We start from the raw sequence: 15,963 nt of genomic DNA on the forward strand, positions 1-15,963 counted from the left end.
TTTAAATTAGTACTTTCCGGTAACATATAGGTATTTGGATATTCGATACCCGATTTAAACCCGAAACCCGAACATTAAATGGGTTCAACAGGGTTTAGGATGTATTACTAAACCCGACCCGAACCCGATAAAACCCGAACCGAGACCGACCCAAACTTTTATAATACCTGAATGGGGCTGATTTTCATAAACCCGAAAACTCGAAACCCGATTAGAACCGAACCCGAATGGTCATCCGATTGCCCACGCCTAGCTACCGGCAAATGTATGGATGTTTTTTAATATATTTTCTTCTTGTCTTTTAGTTTGTTTTAAATGTATCAAACGTGCATCTTAATATGATCAGTAAGAATCCATCTGAACATTCAAATATAACTAGAATTTAACGACATAAATCGAACAAAACCAAAATTCTTTTTATACTTCATTATTTAAATAGTCGTACAAAACTGGAACTCATATATTCATAATATCAGTTCGACTTGCAGATCTAGTTTCTCTATTTTATATAGATCGATCTTATGTAGACAAGAAAAGGTGCTCAAATATAAGCATAACAACCCAAATACTATCTTGTATTTCCTAAAGAATGCCTACGCTATTTTTGTTTATACTCATTTCATGCATAAAATCAATGTTCAAAAAATTGCTACACTCTCGTTAGGCACTTTAAAAGGGATTAATGATTAAGTAAGCCCCGAGAACGATTTCGGAATGCCTTAAAAGTTGAAAAAAAATAAATATATAAAAAAAAAATTTGGAGCTGATCTTTATCACCTTTACGCCGCAAAAACCATTTTTAGAACCCTGAATAAAAATTTTAGAACCCTGAATAAAATAAATAATAATCCCTTTCACATACATATTTTAAACTATAATATTCAAAAAATATTATGATATAAAATTAGCATTTAAATTTGTTTAATAAAAATGAACAACTCAATATTACGATAACTAAGAAACATTTTTTGAGAAAAAAAACTCATAAGGTTTACTTAGGGGTTTACATAATTTTAAATTAAATATTACCATTTTAAATTACATATATTTTATTTTTATATATAAAATTTAGTATTGGTAATATATATTATTAACATATTTTGGTTTGTTTTGGGACTTAGTTTCTTAAATAAGAGACTGTGGTAATTCTAAAGTTTATATTCGTATAAAGAAGTATCCGATATTAATTAAATTATCTATATACATAATTATTTATTTATTGGAGAAATTTTACTTCTACACTTTCTTTGGTACCACATTTCAAGTATACCACTAGTATGGGGACATTTTCACAAATACACTTTTCATTAATGACCAAAAGACCATACTAGCCCTAACCTTATCTCTCTCTCGCGATCCTCTTCTCTTCCTCTCTCTCTCTCTCGATCTTTTTTCTTCCTCTCTGCCTCCGAATCACCGAAGATCCACCGTCTCTCTCTCATTCCACCGGTACGGTTTTCGTGGCAGAAAAATTTCAGGCTTTCTATATCAGATTTTGAGTGTTTGGTTACTTTGACAGCCTGCTTGTGTGGATGGATCTGGAAACTGAAAATCGAATAGCTTCTGTTCATAATCATCGGAACGTTGATCATGGTGATTATGATTCTCCAGACGCCGAAAACATGCATCTCACCAGAAGCTCCCTCGAAGCCCCACACGCATTTCCCGAGATCCACCTGCGACTCCTCGCCGCGAAAGCATCTCCCTTTACCGAAGAAGAACGCTCGCCTCTGGTCCTCCAAGGCTTGGACGTCGCGTCTCTCCTCCTTCTCCTCTTACTTCCCCTGATTCCGCGATCTCGGGTCGCTTCGCAACCACACCAAAGCTCTCTGCCTCTCCGCCGGCGCCGGACACGCTCCGATGGCGATGGCCCATATCAGGTTATATGACGTTACCGCCGTGGAGTTGGTGGATTCGCTTCCTCTCGTGAGAAGAGCTGATCCTCATAACCTTCCTTTTTTCGACGGTGCGTTTGATTTCACGTTTACTGCGCATCTTGATGATGCTCTGTTTCCGTGGAGGGTCGTGGAGGAGATGGAGAGGACGGTGAGGCGAGGCCGGTTTTGCGTGGTGGCGGTTGATGAATGCGGTGGGGATGATGTTAGGGAGATTGCTAGACTGTTCTTGAAGTCTAAGCTCGTTGATGTTGCTATTGTAACATTAGAAGGATCCGAAAGGACTAGTATACTACTCAAAGTTCAAGACTTTTAAGACATGACTGACTCTGTTTTTGTCTTATCAATGTTTGGTTTTTCAAAGTTTGCGCATTATATCTAATCCCCTATATATTATTTGAGAAGCATTGCAATATTTTTTTTGTAGTTAAGTGTCATCACTAGAATGATTCTTAGAATCTTTAGAGAAATATGTTGGTCCATTTAAATATATAATAAGCTTTTTATTAAACCACAATAAATACATTATTATTATGCTTCATTATTTCCTTAAATAAGATTACGGAATTACCTAATATGGCTAAAGTATATATGACAATTAACGATTTTGAATAATAAAGATTTGATAAAAATAAGTGTGTATTATAATTATATTTGTTAAATTAAACAATCATAGTAACCATATAATAAAAGTTTTAAAAAATTATTTAAATATTATATTTTGAATTTTTAAAAACGAGTATAAATTACTAAAACTGTTAAAAGTTTCACATTCAAATTTTGTGATCTATGATTTAAAACTTTTGTTATGACATGATACAAATAATTAAAAAATAATATAAGTTGAAAGTCTCATTTAATAAGTATCAAAAATAAAAGATATATAAATATATGTATCATTTTAAATTAAACTATATGCCATATAAAAATACATAAATATCTTAATTTTGAAATTTACTTTGAATAAATTTTTGATAATTTTTTTTAAAAACAAAATATTAACAACTTAATTTTTTAAAATATTATAAATTACTTCAACCATTAATCCCAGAGTGAAAATTTTGTTATCACTAATTTAGATTTTTTGCTATAACATATACAAATGATAAAACAAATATGAGCAAAAAACATCATCTAATAAATATTAATATTAAAATATACCATATATATGTTAATATCATTTAAATTTAATTATTTATCATATCAAATAGAAAAAATATTTTTTCGATTTATAAAATTTGTTTATATGTTTGCACCAATTTAATTATATAAGTAGTAGATAATGACTTTTTAATTATTTAATATATATTTATTATTTCATAATATGTTATAAACATATAATATATAAAATAATATATATATATATATATAATGTTTATCCCGCGCAAGGCGCAGGTCTTAACCTAGTCCTTTTGTATATGACTGTGTTTATCTTATATTGCCTGCCTTCTGCTGAGTTTGATTCTAAAGATTGATTAAGACTACGCACGCCGGTTCAAAAAATCTCAAGCACTTATAAGCATCATTTCATCTTTACACAGCTTATCGATGGATGCTATAATAAATAGGTTAGGCATCCAAATAGGCCGTAGTCATTAGATGAAAGCTATTTACATGGAGATGCATTACGATTTATAAGCCTTTATAAATAATTGTATGGTTCTTTTGAATTTAAATAATTTTATAAGGTTTTATAAGTTATTTATAATATTATATTAACTGTTTATAAGACTATATAAACTATTTATAAACCTTTAAAGTGATATATAAACATCTTATAAATGATCTATAAATCATTATAAATGATTTATAAACCATTACAAATGATTTTTAATATCTTATAAAAAATTCATAAACCCTTATAGTAATGCATAAACCCTTATAAATTATTTTAAATGGTTTATGAATTTTTATAAATAATATAAACCCTTATAAATGATATATATACCTCTTAGAAAGGATATATAAATCATTATAAATAACTTAGAAACCATTACAAATGATCTATAAATCCTTAGATTATTTATAAACATTTATAAATTATATATAACTCCTTATAAATAATTTATAAACCATTATAACTAATATATAAACATTTTATAAACCATTATAACTAATATATAAACATTTTATAAAGGTTTATAAAACTATTTAAAATGGTTTATAAAACTATTTACAAGAACTTTTAAGCTATTTATAAGAGTTTATACAGTTATTTAAAAGTGTTTATAAATTAATCTACAAGGTTATATATCTATTTATAAGAATTTATAAATCTATTTATACAAGTTGTGGAATCTTTCTATTCTGTACAAGTTGCGTTGCTGCGATGATGATTTGTCCTGTGCCAAGTTCTCGCTCTTCTTCTTCTGCTTCTTTTTCCTGTGGAAGAAATCCTCTGTGTCCAAAACATACAAAATCTACAAGAGATGTTATGAATACATAAGAGCTAGATGAAGCAACCAGCCCTTATATATATATATATGTGTATATTGGTTCTTCTAGTTCAAGATTATCAAAACATGAAACCTCATACCGGTTTGGTTTAAGAATAGATTCGCTGTTTACCTTGTAGGAAGAGCAAGACATCTTGCACCCAAGGCCATTAATTACTTCTACACCTTCCATTGCCTTGCAGGCTGCTGCAAGATCATCTAGACCAGAGTATATATAAACCATTATAAATAACTTAGAAACCATTACAAATGATCTATAAATCTTCAGAATTATTTATAAACCTTTATAAATTATACTATATAATTCTTTACATATAATTTATAAACCATTATAACTAATATAAACATTTTATAAACCATTATAACTAATATATAAACATTTAATAAAGGTTTATAAAAATATTTAAAAGAGTTTATAAAACTATTTAACTTATAAGCTATTTGTAAGAGTTTATACATTTATTTAAAAGTGTTTATAAATTAATTTACAAGGTTATATATCTATTTATAAGGTTTTATTCCAAAGATTATAAGAATTTAATAATCTTCATAATACAATTTATAAGAGTTTATAAATCAATTTGTAAATCAGTTAGAAGAGTTTATAGATCATTTATAAATTCTTACAAATATTATAAGTAAATCTTTATGAAAGTATTTATAAAGTTTCTCAATTTGCAGATGGCAAATCTTGTTGGTTATGTCATTGGACCATCAGGTCTAAGCATGTTTGTCTCCAGCTTTCTTAGGAGAGAAGGTATGAATGAAGCCCAGCGGTTTTCAATTCTTGTTTACGTCTTTGCGTTTATGTTTATTCATTTGATATCATAGGATTGCTTGTTTATGATGATGCTCCAGATACTGTTACATGTCTCATAGGCCGTCATCTTATTTGCTCTAATTGAAACTTCTCAAACCATATCTAATGAATACTTCAAATCAAGGATTCAAAACACTCAAGGAATGAGACTCGTGAAGTAGAGAGAAGATGAAAAGAAAAAGGATACAGCCTGAGATCTTTGATGTATCATTAACGTCTGCTTCTGGTATAACCTTTGTGACACAAGCATACATAGAAGGATACAGCCTGATATCTTTGATGGATCATTAACGTCTGCTTCTGGTATAACCTTTGTGACACAAACATACATAGAAGGATACAGCCTGATATCTTTGATGGGTCATTAACGTCTGCTTTTGGTATAACCTTTGTGACACAAGCATACATAGAAAGCTTCTTCCTGCAGATAAAAAGAGGAGTTGAGAAGCCCAATATCTTACCAAACATTCAGAAGAAGCTACTGCATCTTACTCAGCTCTCAAGTCGTCCGGTCTTTACTCTTTAAAGATCTCCTCTTTTCATCAACCAATGTCCATTGTGCATTCAGGTCTTTGAGTTCATCAGCAACGACTGTATTGACAGACAGAACAAAGACTTTTCTTGTCACTGAACCAAGGGACTAGAAACTAAAGTATATACACTTATCTAAGCTCGTCATTTATCTTGCTTTCTAGTTCCATATCTTCATCAAGCTCTTTCTGAAGACGCACAATGTCATCGTCTCCTGCTGATTCATCTGAATAAGCTTCCTCTGTTTTCTTCTTGCAAGCTTCTAGCTTCTTCTTACAATCTGCATTTTTTTTTGAAAAAACAAAACAAAACAAATTGAACACTTTTATATTGTTGATTCTTGTAAAGTATCAGTCTTTCGAAGTTTTCTAGAGACCTAAGGGAAGAAACTAACCTTTAATAGATTCCTGAATCTGATTGAAATCCTCATCGCAAGCGAAGTGGAGAGCTTTTGAGTGGTTGAAGCTTTGGGATTCGACGTCCGTTCAGTAAGTTCAGTAAGTCCAAAAGCACCAGTGGTGAAGCAGTCCGAGTCCCTCACTCATCGTTACCTGAAATGAGAGGCGTACTCAATTGCGATCTCACAGTCACCGATCGGATCGGAGATGATACCTCCGGCGAGAGAAACCTGTCCGATATTTCCGGCGAGAGACACCTGTTGTGGGGGAGAAGGAGAGTAATTTAAGTTTAATTATTTAAGGGTACAATGGTATTTTGATAATTAAAAATCTGATGGTATACTTGGTTAGTGTATAAGTGAAAAGTGGTATTAGGAAAATGGTATTAGTGGCAATTCTCCTTTATTTATTACAATACTAATGAATATATATATATATATATATATATATATATATATATATATATATATATAAAATTATAATATTTAAGTATAAAAAATTTTGGTGGTGTTTTCTCAGAACAAAAAAAGTTTAGTCGTGTTGTTAATATATGTAAAGCTAACATTGTTAGCCTAACAAACAATATCCAATTCTTTTTCATTAAAGACAAATAACATTTTTTGACTGTCTAAAAATAAATGTTCTTTAGTTGTTGTTGTTGTGGTTGTTAGTGGGTACTCTAATTTTTTTTTTTGCTGCATTTCCACTTCTATATGAACATTTGATCAAATTATCTTGTGAGCTGTTTTTCTTTCCGTAGGACTTAGTTTTGCTGGGTTCTCCATTTCTTTATTTTTTTGTAATTAGTCGTTTGGTTTTCCAACTTAGATACTTCTGATAGTAGAACCGAATGCCTTGAGCCGCTATTTATCATAAGTTTTTTTATTTTGTCTATATTCACAAAAAAAATACATTCATATAAAATAGGTATGAATATAGAAATTGTCTGTATGTTGGTTTTATATAGACTTATATTACTTCAGCTTGCCATTTGTTGTTCATTTCGTGAACCACTTTGATTTCAATAGCTAATGGAAGACGTCAGGCCATTAACACCAGTTAAGGCTGAGGAAGATGATGCAAGAATTATGTCTGGTGCTGACAAGACGGAGTTAACTCCTGCTTTGGAAGCTTCCTCGTCGGCTCTCTTAGATGCGAAAGATGTCAACCCATTGACGCTGGTGTAAGAATATTTTATATTCTATGTGATCTATGTATCTATTGGTTTAGTATAAGGTTCAAGTTCATATTAATGTTTTTTAGATTCTAATATAAAAAAAGATACCGTGATGGATCGGCTTCGATTAATGAGTTAGAATCCGGGTGTATTGATAACCCTCCTACTTTACCTTATATATATATAAATGTCCTTAATCTTATGATCATATATATGTATATGTAAATGGTAATAATAATAGAATATGTTACCATAGATTTAATATATATGAGATGATACATTATTTAGCACTTGTGCGGTTAAAATAATGAAGGGTTGCGTAGAAGTATTATGTCCGAGAGTTGCGTTGGTTAAGGCACATCTCTTTGATTATTATAAAAGTGACTTGTACATTGTTTGACTTGTACGTAAGAAAAAGTCTCTCTGAAAAAACACAAAAACAACAATACTGATTATCAAAAGGAGAGATTAAGGAAGGTTTGAGATTTCTTGTCCATCAAGGAAATCACCAAAGAGAAGGTTAAAGAGGAGAAGATCAATTGGTGGAATTGCATCCAAGCATAGATCAAGGTTAGTGCTTCTACTTTCTTTAGAAACATGTTAGGATTGAATTAAGGCAAATCTAGATTAGGTCTTGGTGTAGATTTCATAACTAAAATCATAAAATTAAATTAACATGTGGTATCAGAGCCAGAGCCAGGTTGATTTGTTTAATTCACCGTTAATGAACGTATGGCGTCAAGCGTGTGTTCATGATCCTTGTTGCGCTAAACTTCTGAATGCATTAGAAAGTCGCGTTGTTTCATAATTGTTTAGAAGTAACTAACGTAGCATGCATGATTAAGTGATTCTGGAATTTTGTCAACATGTGCATTCGTGAGTTTGTCTGTTGCATCATGCGGTAGAGATTACGGTTGTAATCATTAAGGCACATGCATAAATTAATTATTTCAATCTAGAATAAATTATCTTTTGTTCATGAACATATACGGTATCAACCGTTTTAAAGAGTGTTCATGAGATTTGTTTTAAATCACAGTAATTAATTTGGCCTTAAAGTAAGCCATCGTAAGAGAAAAGAACGTATATAATGATTTGGTATCACAAGATCAAGTACGTTATTCTCGTAATGATTTACGATGGCATATGCTTTTACGTGTATGGAATCTTTGATAGCATATGCATAAACCGTTAGCACATGGCAATTCATTTAGTGTGCATAAACGTGAATTATCTATCAAAGCAAATGCATATTTGATTTAATTAATATGATATGTTGTAACTGTCATGTTTTGGTTAATGGTGTTTTCGTCAACGCCAACGCCATCGAACATAAGACAACGATACGACATAATTAAATATGTGCTTACTTAAGGTTTATTTTATTAAATTAAAATATTAATTAAACAAAAAGAAAAATGCTTCCGCGCATTTTAATAATAAGTAATTGTGTAATGAAATATTAACACAATATAAGTAGTTTTTCCCCTTCGAATTTTTTTGTTTTAGTGTTTATATGTATATAATATGATAGTCACCAAAGTGACCTTGTTATATTACATATAGATATTAAAAACTATAGAGTTTATAATTGATCTTGATCAAGGATGCTAAATGACATAAAAATTTGATCAATCAATTAATTTATTATTTATATTTTAGGAGATCACCCAAAGGTTTTTGGATCATTGAATATGATTAATAATAATAAAAAAATTAGTCATTTCTTACTATAGTCGATAATATGTATATGCAAAGATAACATACTTATTTGATTAGTGTTTGATTTGATTAATATTAAAGTATTTATTACTAGCATCACTGAAAGTACTTATATTTAAATATTGCCCAAAGGTTATTTGAAATATAAGTGTTAAAAATTCTATTAGTCTGAATATATATTAAAGTTTCAAAGCACTAACGGGTAAACATGTATGAATGCTTGCAGCTTCATCAAATGTGTTTGCATCTGTTAACTCTGTGGTAAAGTTTAATGGCCTCAACTATGGTGAGTGGTTCGAGCAAATCCGGTTTACACTGGGTGTAATGGCTTTGGACTCTGCCATACTAACTGATGAGGAACCCTCAGCTATTACAGTAGATAGCTCTGAATCTGAAAAGTCTCGTTATGAGAGATGGGAGCGATCTAACAGGCTGAGCTTGAACCTTATGAGGTTGACGATGGCGGAAAGTATTAAGCCATCAATACCTAAGACAGAGAAAGCAAGGGAATTCCTAGAGAAAATTAAGGAGTGTTCACAATCGGAATTGGCTGACAAGTCGATTGTAGGAAGTCTCATGAATGAGCTAACTACAAAGAAGTTTGACTGGTCTCAGCCAATCCATGATCATTTGACGCACATGTCTAATCTGGCAGCAAAGTTAACGACCTTGGGAATTGAGGTACATGAGCAATTCTTGGTCCAATTCATTATGAACTCTCTACCTCTTGAATTTAGCCAGTTCCAGGTGAATTACAACACCATTAAGGATAAATGGAACTTTAAGGAATTAAAGGCTATGCTTATTCAAGAAGAGGGGAGACTAAGGAAGATGAAAGATCAAGTTGCTAACCTCGTAGGTCTTGGAAGTGCCAGTAGCAGCAAAAGAACAACAAGTAGGAAGGACAAAAGGAATGTAAAGAACTTCGTGAAAGGACCTCAAAGTCAAATCCAGAAGGAAAAGAAGTGTTTCTTTTGTAAGCAAGTAGGACACTTCAAGAAGGATTGTCCTAAAAGGAAGGACTGGTTCGACAAGAAAGGTAAACATTACAGCTTTGTTTGCTATGAAATGAATCTTGTTGAAGTTCCTAATAATACTTGGTGGTTGGATTCTGGTGCTACTACTCATGTGTCTCATATTAAATAGGGATTTAGTTCGATCCAGCCCATAAGAGGACCTGAACAGTACTTGTTCATGGGAAACAGGATGAAGGCACAAATAGAAGGAATTGGGACGTATAGATTGATCTTGGACACTGGAAGTCATGTGGATCTTGAAGGGTGTCTCTATGTACCTGAGTGTGCTAGAAATCTTGTTTCTGTTAGTAGGTTGGACAATTTAGGATTTAGTATTAAGGTTGCACATGGTGTTTTCACATTGTACCGAAATGATTACTTTTATGGTAGTGGTATTTTATTTGATTCACTTTATAAGTTCAACCTCGATGCAAAGTTTTCTGAATCCCTATTTAATGTTGAAAGTCGAGGCATTAAGCGTAGCGCAATTAATGAAAGTTCTGCTTTCTTGTGGCATCAACGACTAGGTCATATTTCCAAAAAAAGAATTAAGAGGTTAATAAAGAATGAAATTCTTCTTCAGTTGGATTTCAGTGACTTAGATGTATGCATAGACTGCATTAAGGGAAAGCAGACGAAACATACTTTAAAGAAACCAGCCACAAGAAGCACTCAGCTTCTTGAGTTAATACACACCGATATATGTGGCCCTTTTGATGCTCCTTCATGGAGTGGCGAAAAATATTTCATCACATTTATTGATGATTACTTACGGTATGGATATACCTATCTACTGCATGAAAAGTCTAAGTCTGTGAATGTCCTAGAGGTATTCATTGACGAGGTGGAAAGACAGTAAGATAAAAAGGTTAAAATAGTGAGATCTGCCAGAGGTGGTGAATTTTATGGAAAATTCGATGAAAGTGGACAATGTCCTGGTCCATTTGCAAAGTTACTTGAAAGTAGGGGCATATGTGCACAATACACAATGCCTGGTACTCCTCAGCAGAATGGTGTAGCTGAGAGGCGGAACCGTACCTTAATAGAGATGGTTAGGAGCATGTTAAGTAATTGCACATTACCTCTTTCTTTGTGGATATATGCATTAAGAACTGCAACGTATGTGCTGAACCGAGTTCCTAGTAAGGCAGTTCCTAAGACTCCTTATGAGCTGTGGACGAGAAGGAAACCAAGTTTAAGACATCTACGTGTGTGGGGTTGTCCAGCAGAAGTAAGGCTATATAATCCACATGAAAAGAAACTTGATTCTAGGACTGTCAGTGGATTTTTCATTGGCTATCCTGAAAAATCAAAGGGGTATACATTTTATTGTCCTAACCATGGTACAAGAATAGTTGATTCGGGTAATGCTAGGTTCATTGAAAACGGTGAAACTAGTGGGAGTGGTGAACCACGAAAAGTGGACATTAATGAAATTCAGGTTAAAGTTCCTTCACCTGTAGTTCCACCTGAAGTAGTTGTTCCTATTGTTGCATCAGACTCTAATGACACAATAGGACAACATAATGATGAGCTAATCCTACTAGCTGAAAATACTGTTGATGAACATGTCATAATTCAAGAAGAGAATAGTGAACCACGAATACCTTTAAGGCGATCTGGAAGAGAAAGAAGATCTACCATTTCAAACGATTACGTGGTCTACACTATTGAAAATGAATGTGACTTAAGCATGGATGACGATCCGATCTCATTCAAAATGGCCATGGAAAGTGACAATTCTGAAGAGTGGTTTGATGCCTTAAAAGAAGAAATGAAATCTATGGATGATAATCATGTATGGGACTTAGTAGAGTTGCCCGATGGTTCCAAAACCATTGGTTGTAAATGGGTCTATAAGACTAAACGTGACTCGAAAGGTAAACCTGAAAGACGCAAGTCTCGCCTTGTTGCTAAAGGTTTCACCCAGAAAGATGGCATTGACTATAAAGAGACCTTCTCTCCGGTTTCAAAGAAGGATTCTATTAGAATTGTTTTGGCTTTGGTGGCTCATTATGATCTTGAGCTTCACCAGATGGATGTGAAAACCGCCTTTCTGAATGGAGATCTTGAGGAGGAAGTATATATGGACCAACCTGAAGGTTTTGTGGTCGCAGGAAAAGAAAATTTGGTGTGTAAGCTGAGAAAGTCAATATATGGACTAAAACAAGCTTCTCGACAATGGTATATAAAGTTTAATGATACCATCACATCATATGGTTTTGTAGAGATCATTGTTGATCGATGTATCTACATTAAAATCAGTGGGAGTAAGTTTGTGATTTTAGTCTTATATGTTGATGATATTTTGCTTGCTGCAAATGACATGGGTATGTTACATGATGTGAAGAAGTATCTCTCTAAGAACTTTGAAATGAAAGATATGGGTGAGGCATCTTATGTGATCGGGATAGAAATATTTCGAGATAGATCACAAAGATTGTTAAGTTTGTCTCAGGAAGGATATATCAATAAGATCTTAAAGAGATATAAAATGGAGAATTGCTCTGCAGGAATAACTCCAATTCAGAAGGGGGACAAGTTCAGTAAAATACAATGTCCTAAAAATGAATTGGAGCGTAAAGAAATGGAAAGAATTCCCTATGCATCGGTGGTTGGGAGTTTGAACTATGTTCAAACATGTACTCGACCTGATATCAACTTTGCTGTTGGAATGTTGGGTCGATATCAAAGTAATCCCGGAATGGACCACTGGAAAGCTGCAAAGAAGGTTCTCAGGTACTTGCAAGGCACCAAAGAGAACATGCTTACATATAGGAGATCTGATCATCTGGAAGTCATTGGATATTCAGATTCAGACTATGCCGGATGCGTTGATAGCAGAAAATCGGCGTTTGGCTACTTGTTCCTATTAGCTGGGGGAGCAATATCATGGAAGAGTGGAAAGCAGTCTGTCATTGCTACTTCCACTATGGAGGCTGAATTTGTGGCATGCTTTGAGGCCACAATTCATGCATTATGGCTGCGGAACTTTATCATAGGGCTTCGGATTGTCGACACTATAGCGAAGCCGCTGAGAATTTACTGCGATAATTCTGCAGCTGTCTTCTTTTGAAAGAACGACAAGTACTCGAAGGGTGCTAAGGACATGGAGTTAAAGTACTTGTCTGTTAAAGAAGAAGTTCAGAAACAGAGTGTCATTCGAGCACATAAGGACGGACATGATGGTAGCGGATCCGCTAACTAAAGGTTTACCACCCAAGGCGTTCAGTGGCCATGTAGAGCGTATGGGTATTATAGATAAGGCTTTGCTATTTTAGTTATGGGATGCTCATTATGTATTTGACACTGAGAATTCACATAAAGTTATGTTTCTGATTTATTTATTATGTTATCATTAAAGTATGTGTATACACTTATGGTTTGTAGATAACATATGGTTGGTTTGAGAAATAAAATTTCTTCTCATATAAGGATTGATGTAAAATTAGAATTGATTTGTGATACATGGAAGGGACTATGTCGTTTAATGGCATACAACCGCCATGATTCGATCAATCCAAATTTTAGTAAAGATCAAGTGAACTTGATATAAAAGTGCACATTAAAGTTATTAAACCCTTAAGTCGACACAAAGGTCAAGTGGAAGAATGTAAGAATATTTTATATTCAATGTGACCTATGTATCTATTGGTTTAGTATAAGGTTCAAGTTCATATTAATATTTTTTTAGATTCTAATATAAAAGACGATATCGTGATGGATCGGTTTCGATTAATGAGTTAGAATCCGGGTGTATTGATAACCCTCCTACTTTACCTAATATATATAAATGTCCTTAATCTCATGATCATATATATGTATATGTAAATGGTAATAATAATGGAATATGTTACCATAGATTTAATATATATGAGATGATACATTATTTAGCACTTGTGCGGTTAAAATAATGAAGGGTTGCTTGAAGTATTATGTCCGAGAGTTGCATTGGTTAAGGAACATCTCTTTGATTATTATAAAAGTGACTTGTACATTGTTTGACTTGTACGTAAGAAAAAGTCTCTCTAAAAAAACACAAAAACAACAATACTGATTATCAAAAGGAGAGATTAAGGAAGGTTTGGGATTTCTTGTCCATCAAGGAAATCACCAAAGAGAAGGTTAAAGAGGAGAAGATCAATTGGTGGAATTGCATCCAAGCATGGATCAAGGTTAGTGCTTCTACTTTCTTTAGAAACATGTTAGGATTGAATTAAAGCAAATCTAGATTAGGTCTTGGTGTAGATTTCATAATTGAAATCATAAAATTAAATTAACAGCTGGTAGTGAAGATGATAGGAAACTGGTGATGCAAACACAACTCGGTGAAACTATGGTTAAATTGATGTGCCACTTACGGTTTCTAATGAAGATAAAAAGGAGAAACTTTCTAGTGGTAATGTTCCTAATCCTCTCTTGATGAAGCGAAGAACGAGACGTAAGCAGAAAGCACATTGCTATGGAAATTCTTCTGGTTATAGGAGAGATAACATAAAAACAGTTGCCCCAGCAGTGAGACAAAATGCTACCTCTTCTGCTGCTACTGAAAGCGAAAAAAATCCAATATGGTTTACATTAGTCGCTTTACAGGATCAGTAAGACTTCTTACCTCTTCTCTTGTTGCTTCGTTGCTTAACTCTACGACTTATATTAACACATGATCTTGCTTGTTTTTCAGGAATACTGATGCGCCATTGCCTCAAACCCCCAGTCGTTACTTTAGGGTTAAGTATGTTCACCTCTTCATCTCATTATATTAATCAATATTTTTTTCCTTAATTTCAGTTACAGTAATTTGACTGATGATTCTTTGCTTGATAATTGATCTTGTTCTCAGGGATAGCATATATTACCTTGCAATGAAACTGAATCTTGAAAGCAAGAATGAGGTGCTTCCTGTTTATTCTCCTCTTTTTTAAACTTCTTCGTTTTATTCTACTGAATAGTCAATAAGAGAAACACAATTTTGGGGTTTGTGGATTTCAGGTGGAGTTATACTTGAGGAGACTGCCTTTGGATTCATCAATGTTGTTGTCTGACTTATTAGGAAACTGGATCGCTACAGCAAGTCCTCAAACAATAACAACAAGGATGGGAGCTTCAGGCGCTGATTACATGGTCCTTAATAGAAGAAAGGAGAAATGTCTTCATTAATGTAAATGATGTACAAGTATGACTATATATACAAGTGTGATTTTGATTAAGCTAACTATACAAGATTAAGTTAATACTAAGTGTATACACACTCTATTAGGCCCCCTCACGATGGCGTCATAACATTGTGAAGACCCATCTTGGACATAAGCTTGTTGAACACCATCGGGTAGAGAGGCTTAGTTAGACCATCAGCCAGCTGATTCTCAGATCGAACATGAAGTGTCTTCAGTTGACCGGCAATGATCCGTTCACGAATAGCGTGTCATTCACGTTCTATATGTTTAGTGCGTTCGTGAAAGACCGGATTTTTGGCAATGTGCAAAGCAGCAATACTGTCACAATACATCACATGAGTAGAAGGAGAAGGACAGCCCAACTCAGCAAGCATGCGAGAGAGCCAAAGAATATCCTTAGATGTTGTATACATTGCTCTGTATTCAGCCTCTGCTGAGGAATGAGAAACAACATCTTGTTTCTTTGATTTCCAGGCAATGAGAGATTGACCAATGAAGATGCATGATCCGGTGATACTGCGACGAGTATCAAGGCAGTTAGACCAGTCAGCATCACAAAAGGCGTTAAGCTGATAATCATCATCGGCAGGAAAGAACAAGCCTTGACCAATCATGCCTTTGAGATAGTTAAGAACCTTGTGAGCAGCATGAAGATGAGGTTTGCGAGGTGCAAAAGAGAATTGACACAATTTGTTGACGGCAAAAGAGATATCAGGGCGAGTTGTAGTCAAATACATTAGTTTGCCAATCAATATGCGATAAGGTTCTGCACTG

General features: G+C 33.6%; 1 protein-coding gene and 1 pseudogene across 1 annotated transcript; both read left to right on the top strand.

The window, feature by feature from the left end:
- Window positions 1–1,428: 1,428 nt before the first annotated feature.
- LOC125576733 lies at window positions 1,429–2,417 on the top strand (annotated as a pseudogene).
- Window positions 2,418–14,180: 11,763 nt separating this feature from the next.
- LOC125576723 (E3 ubiquitin protein ligase DRIP1-like) lies at window positions 14,181–15,172 on the top strand. The gene is made up of 6 exons (XM_048737345.1): window positions 14,181–14,190; window positions 14,299–14,354; window positions 14,444–14,613; window positions 14,697–14,747; window positions 14,856–14,907; window positions 15,005–15,172. The coding sequence occupies exons 1-6, from the start codon at window positions 14,181–14,183 to the stop codon at window positions 15,170–15,172; spliced, it is 507 nt and encodes a 168-aa protein (XP_048593302.1).
- The last annotated feature ends 791 nt before the right edge of the window (window positions 15,173–15,963 follow it).

This window comes from Brassica napus, chromosome A7, assembly GCF_020379485.1.
Source record: "Brassica napus cultivar Da-Ae chromosome A7, Da-Ae, whole genome shotgun sequence".
NCBI classification, from domain to species: domain Eukaryota; kingdom Viridiplantae; phylum Streptophyta; class Magnoliopsida; order Brassicales; family Brassicaceae; genus Brassica; species Brassica napus.

Excerpts from the sequence above, each read along its gene's own strand:
- LOC125576723 (XM_048737345.1), top strand. Across the intron at positions 14,355-14,443 it reads CACAACTCGGTGAAACTATG|CGAAGAACGAGACGTAAGCA; the intron begins GTTAAATTGATG and ends CTCTTGATGAAG. Across the intron at positions 14,748-14,855 it reads AGTCGTTACTTTAGGGTTAA|GGATAGCATATATTACCTTG; the intron begins GTATGTTCACCT and ends TCTTGTTCTCAG.